A 6,368-nucleotide genomic window follows, 5' to 3' on the forward strand; every position below is an offset into this window, starting at 1 on the left:
AACCAGACATGACTGAGCAACTGAACTGATACTGTAGGACCTTGTTGTTATCCATTCTAAATGTATATAATAGCTTGCAACTGCTAACCTCAAGCTCCCAATCCATCCCTTCCTCGTCCCCTCCCTCTGGCAACCACAAGTTTGTTCTTTATGTCTGTGAGTCTGTTTCTGATTCATGTGTGCGTGCTCAATTGCTTCAGTTGTTTTGGGCTCTTTGTGACCCTAAGGACTGTAACTCACCAGGCTCCTCTGTCCATGGGATTCTCCAGGTAAGAAAAGGGAGTGGGTTACCATGCCCTCCTCCAGGGGATCTTCCTGACCCAGAGATCGAACCCTTGTCCCTTACATCTCCTGCATTGGCAGATGGGTTCCTTACCACTGTTGCCACCTGTGAAGCCCATTTCTGTTCATAGATAGGTTCTTTTGTGTCATACACATTAAATTTATTTTTAAATGTTGCAATAAAATACTGTTTATCTTGATTATTGGGCTTTTAACAGTTTGTACCTGCAGAGTGAGTACTTCACTCATCTCACACTCATCCTAGACTTTATCCTAAATGTAGAGGGAGTAGGGGTCATCTCTTAAGGTCTTCTATAAGGATGATGTGTATAGCTCAAGCTGTACCTGCTCTTATTCAACAGCTGCCTCTGTGCCTTGAAAGAAAAAGAAAAGGAGATCAGAAGAAGCCTAATCGGTCAGAAACCGTTTCCCTTAAAGGCTAGAAAGAAATGGATAAAGATTTCCCAGGGAAGGATCAAGACTCTCAGGGTTCAGTCTATTTCCTCTTTGTGTCCCCAGAAGGAACAGAGATTACTTTGACCCAGACTAATCATTCTTTCCCCTTTTAGTTCTTAGAACTGGACTGTTTGTTTAGTTCCTCCTCATTTGCTATGGACAGAGGGTCTTTAGAATGAGAGGGCAAAAGAAGAGAAGGAAGGGAAATAGAGACTCCTAATTCTGGGGATTTGATTAAGTTCTGTTCCTCTATATCAGTTTCCTCATCTGTAAAGTGAAGAGATAAAACTAGATAATCTTTAAGCATCTTTCCAGGTCTATTCAGAGAAGGCAATGGCAACCCACTCCAGTACTCTTGCCTGGAAAATCCCATGAACAGAGGAGCCTGATGGGCTGCAGTCCTTGGGGTCGCAAAGAGTCGGACACGACTGAGCAACTTCACTTTCACTTTTCATGTTCATGCATTGGAGACGGAAATGGCAACCCACTCCAGTGTTCTTGCCTGGAGAATCCCAGGGATGGGAGAGCCTGGTGGGCTGCTGTCTGTGGGGTCGCACCGAGTCGGACACGACTGAAGCGACTTAGCAGCAGCAGCAGCAGCCGCCAGGTCTATGACTCCACAATTCTATTTCTTAGGGAATCTAGAATCTTTTTGGAGTTGTCAGAGATAGGGAGTAGTAAGAAAAAAAGGGGTAATAGGCAAGTAAGGGCCAGGTTATGGGGTCACTAAATCTGAGCTATGACAGTTTAATCCTGTGAGAGCCAGACACTCATACACTGAGCTAAAGCAGACACAGGCAATACATAAGCTTTAGAGGGCCTGGTCTGTTCTTATCTTTTCAGTTGAGAGACTTCAAACAATTCAATTATTTATTTGTACGTAATTCAAGGTCAGATCAACCTATGCTATTTGGTAACTCTGTCATTGGTAAACATCAAGTTCTAACAGACTGGTGACATTTATGGAGGACAGGGAGTGACAATCATTTGTAAAGAACACTTGGCAACCTTGTAAGTAGAGGCTTACCTCTCTGGGGTAGCTCTTTTGCAGCTGAGTTCCATTACTCATTTCTCTGTGAGTAATGAATCCCATGGTCCTTGTCTTTATGAAAGTATGGGTGTCACCAGGGAAGCAAAGCCCCCAGTGTCGGAACAGATGATGAGAAGGAATAGCTGACCCCTATCGTGTGACAGGTTGGGTCCTGGTAGCAGAATCATTTCCTGAGAAAATGTAGCTGAAATGGGGTTTTACTTTTTGTTTTTTTGAACCGCTGTAGGCCTATGTTTCTATGTTCTGATTTCTGATTCCTTTTTCTCTCTCTCTCCCTCGGCTTAATTGTCCTTTCTTTCCTTCTTAGTACTTTTCCTTCCCTTCCTCCCCTAACCTCTTTCTTTCTATTTAAAAACAAAATCTTGCAGATAAATGCATTCCCATTAAAGTAAGTAACTAAGACTGTAAAATGGAATCTATCCTAGGAGTGTTTTCATTTTCCAAGGATCAAATCCCACAAATGAATTGTGACATTTTAGACATTTGTAGTTTGAAAGGAGTCAGGGGCATAGTTTTTTAAAATGGGTACCAGCAACCCCAATCAAACCCAGGTGGCTGTGAATTCTTCCCTTGTAAAATGTTTTAGAAAAACTGGGCGTTTCTGTACTGCTCTTCTTGTTTACTTTTCTCCTTGTTGTCTCCTGTTTTCCGATTAGCCCCTCACTATTGATGTGATGGTAGAGGATATTTAGGAAGCAGTTCAAATTCTTCTTCCCTCCTCCCTTCAACCTGTACCAAGTCTGTGCTCAAGGCACACACATGAAAACATCCACTGAATTCTTAATAATCTATCAATAATCAATCGACCCGATTACTAAGGCTCATGTATTTTTGGTACTGGGTCTTTGCTCTAATTTCACGCACAGGACAGAATAGGGTATACTCACAGGAGGGCGGGTCACACTGATTTGACTGGAACAGGTCTGTATACCAAAATAATCGGTGATCATCCTTGAGAGGCAGGTTGGGATCAGATCAAACAGAATTTTGACCAAGTGGACTCAGAAGATTAGATTACCTTGTAGAGACAATGAGAAATATCTCAATGTTCTTGAAATAGTGTCACTGCAAGTGTGTTTTTAGAAAAGTAGCATATTGAAGGAATTGGAGAGGCAAGGACTAGTGATTAGGAGGTAATACAGTAGATACAAGTATAAGGGAAGGAGGCTTTTAGAGGTGGGAGAGAAAAAAAGAGGGAAAAAATGGAGATGGTCATTCTAGAGCAAGAGAAAGAATTATTACCCCCAAATAACCATTCCTTCTGGGATTCTTATTGTGAATTTTCCAGCACTGACCTCAAGTAAAGGACTTTCTACAGTAGTCAAACCGTGTTATGTTGTTGGCAAACCTTATGAGAAACTAGGACATATATAGTTCATTCGTCCTGTAGAGAATGAAAAGAAACAGAGGCTATTTTCCAGGCTCAAGAAATTTCCAGCTTTAATAAAAAGGAGAAAAACTGTACCAACTAACTTCAAAAATTAAAAAAAAAAATAATGTATAAAATCAAGCACAATATTATCTATTCTGTAGGGTTTCAAAAACAACAGCAAAAATTACTCTGGGTTGAAGTAGAAATAAACAAGGAAGATTTCCCAGGAGAAGAAGCAATGATACTGCCCAAGGGCACTGGGATTCTGACAGCCAAGTGGACACTGCATTCAGTTCTCCGAGCATCACTGGTTCCACTTTGTCTCCTCCTTCTATCTCAGACAATTCTGCCTTCTCTTCTTGCACCCCCTTCCGTTGTTAGACCCAGTAAGAGAAACTCCCAGGAAATGAATACAATTTCACTTCTTGCCTTGCAACAAGCTGGAATCTTTCTCCACACAATCAACTTGCCAAATGAACTGGTAAAGACAGAAATTCCATGACTGATAATCAGTGGGAAAAGAAATGAGAGATGGGAAAATATCATGGTGGTTTTTTCACGTGGCTGCCATGTGCCAGGTACTGTGTGAGGCTGGAGGATTCCCAGCAATAGTGAGGAATATGTTAGGTGAGATTATTGGGACCCCCTGCAGAGATTACAGACTTTACCAGTGAGATTATAGATGAGGTGAAAAGAAAGAGAAATGACTACTTGGTTCTGAGTACTTTAGACATATTATCTTATATAATTTTCATATTTTCTTTTTTTCGCAAGAGGAAACTGAAGTTAATTACATGAGGTGGAATAAATTGCTTATTAGTGGATAAACAGGGGTTTGAAATTGGATCTTCAGATTACACAGCTGATTGTCTTTCTCCTATCTTATTCTTTCATTAATAGGTGTAGATGTCTTAGCTTATGTGTAGGAGTCAACCCTGGGAATGTCATAAAGAAAAGAGAGCTACTCGTTTAATATTTTCTTCATTTTTATCTTTTAGTTTTTACTGCAGAAGAGTTTGCCCTAGATCTGAGATGGAGATCTTCTTTCTGCTGCTACTTGGCCTGGGGGTGATTTTTGCAGGAGTTTCAGAAAGTATAATGGAGATAATTAAAGAAGAATTTTTAGAGAAAGAGATGAAATATGACATGGCAAAAAGTTACCAGGAAAAACACACCATTGAGGTATTAATAAATTTGACTGTGTCATATAAAAATACCAGCCTCAGCATGTCCAAAGATGTGTCTTCCTCATTACTGACCTTTAGAAGATTACATTATAGCTTGCCCCCCAAATGCAATCCAGGTAATAACAAACATTACTGCAATGACATGACAGTCTGGAGAAAAGTTTCAGAAGCTAACGGGTCATTCAAGTTGAGCAATAACTTCATCCATGGCTCCGTGGAAGTGGTCGATGGGGTACCCAAAGCCCCCAGCTGCAAGTGTGGACAGACTTCAGGCATAAGCTGCTCTGAGACTCCAGAACTGAGGACCACTACATGCCAGTTCACTGTGGGCAAACAATCCCTCAGTTGCCAACACCATGGTGTTACTTCATTAAAGAAAATTTTGGTGGTGCTGACAAGTCATTCTCTGATGAGCTGGTTAGTTAGTGTCTCTAACTTGTAAATCCCACAGAACTTTTCATTATTGGTTGTTGCTTTCTACTATCCACATCTATCCTTTCAGCACTATAGGAAACTCTTAATTATTTATACCAACTGGAGAAATGAAACAAATCCACAATTGTAGATAATTCAATTGAAATGTATAACTGATGCTGGAGTGTAGATGCATTCTCTCTTTCTGCCTCCCATATACACATATGCATGTACAAACTTTCTCTGAACCAAACTGAATTCCATCCTAGCTCAGCTATAAAGCCAAGAAGTAGAGTTTACCCAACTTGACAAAATTAAGGAGAGAAGGCTCCAAACCAGTACAGAGTATTGAAAGTTAACTGTACTGCCACTGAGATGATTCAGAGAAATAGTGAATGACAGGGGGATATTATTATCATTGCTTCTCTTTAAAGAAAATGTACGTTTACGCATGCACACGAGTGTGAGTGCCACCTATGTAGCCATGGGATCTGCCTGTGCCAAAAGAAAAGATCCTTTGGTTTAGCTGTTGCCTTCAGTCAACGGCTCCAGCCCTATCCAATCTCCATTCCTCCATCTTTTCCCCTTTCTATTTCACAAGTTGCTACAGAGAGAAAAAAATAAAGCTCCTATTGTAATTTTTACTCAAGCATAGTTTGATTTCCAGGGGCCCTGGGAGAGGAATGGCAAGCTATGGAGGGATAAAGGAGGTAGAAAGAAGGGAAACAGCAAGTCTATGCCAAGTCTATTTGTAAATCTTCATGGTCCAACACTCTACATAAAATTGGACAGTTATCTTGTTCACAAATGTGTGTGTATGTGTTCTCAATTCCTCATCATACATCCTCCCTCTATGGTGAGACCCTTTTTTAATGTCCTAATTTTATTTTAAGGCAAGGAATAGTGACTTTATTCAGAAAGCTGGCAGACTGGGAAGACGGCACACTGGTATACCCAAAAAACCATTTTCAATGTCCTAATTTTAAGTAAATGCATGTAAATAGAATGTTGTACATCACTCTCTCTATACATTTTCCTAATGTTTTTCATATCTGGTGCAGAATTCTCATTATACTGAAACTGCAAAACTCTGACAATCAACCAATATGCAACATTAGGACAGATGTTTTTATATCTTTTAGCTGAATTTTCCTTGTCAGTATGATAGCTGCTTAAATAAACAATCACTATGGTCTTGGCCAAATATTGATAGTTATGTTATCAGCAATTATTTTTCACTTGGCAGCTGGAGAAGAAACTTATAGAAGTGCCTGGAGTTTGAGATCCTTTTCTCTGTGGGAGGAGATTGCAAGCCCTGGAAGAGAGCCATATCACTGGGTTCCATTCTAGGGCTAGTTCCATGTAGCCAGGCTGGTGCCACCACCCACTCACCAAACATGAGATGGGCTCTGTCCTCAGTGGAGCAGTCTAGTATGTCTCCTCTTGGCTCAAACTTGGTTCAGATTTGAGTAATTCTTTCCTACTATAGAGTTCAGCTCTGGGTGGTGGGCATACTAGCCCCAGAGACAATAACTATACTAGCTCTAAGAGAGTTTTTTGGTAATATGTATGAGAAAGTAAGGTGTCTCTTGTGGCTCAGTGGTAA

General features: G+C 40.6%; 1 protein-coding gene across 2 annotated transcripts; it reads left to right on the top strand.

The window, feature by feature from the left end:
- The first annotated feature begins 235 nt into the window (after positions 1 to 235).
- On the top strand, positions 236 to 5,570 carry RNASE11 (ribonuclease A family member 11 (inactive)). Of its 2 annotated transcripts, none has more exons than XM_027553420.1 (2): positions 236 to 269; positions 4,160 to 5,570. In XM_027553420.1, the coding sequence occupies exons 1-2, from the start codon at positions 256 to 258 to the stop codon at positions 4,788 to 4,790; spliced, it is 645 nt and encodes a 214-aa protein (XP_027409221.1). In that variant the 5' UTR covers positions 236 to 255; the 3' UTR covers positions 4,791 to 5,570. The 2 variants fall into 2 exon arrangements, with proteins under 2 accessions (XP_027409221.1, XP_027409222.1); XM_027553421.1 differs by lacking the exon at positions 236 to 269 and adding an exon at positions 1,280 to 1,813.
- The last annotated feature ends 798 nt before the right edge of the window (positions 5,571 to 6,368 follow it).

The sequence above is a fragment of the Bos indicus x Bos taurus genome, chromosome 10, assembly GCF_003369695.1.
Source record: "Bos indicus x Bos taurus breed Angus x Brahman F1 hybrid chromosome 10, Bos_hybrid_MaternalHap_v2.0, whole genome shotgun sequence".
NCBI lineage: Eukaryota > Metazoa > Chordata > Mammalia > Artiodactyla > Bovidae > Bos > Bos indicus x Bos taurus.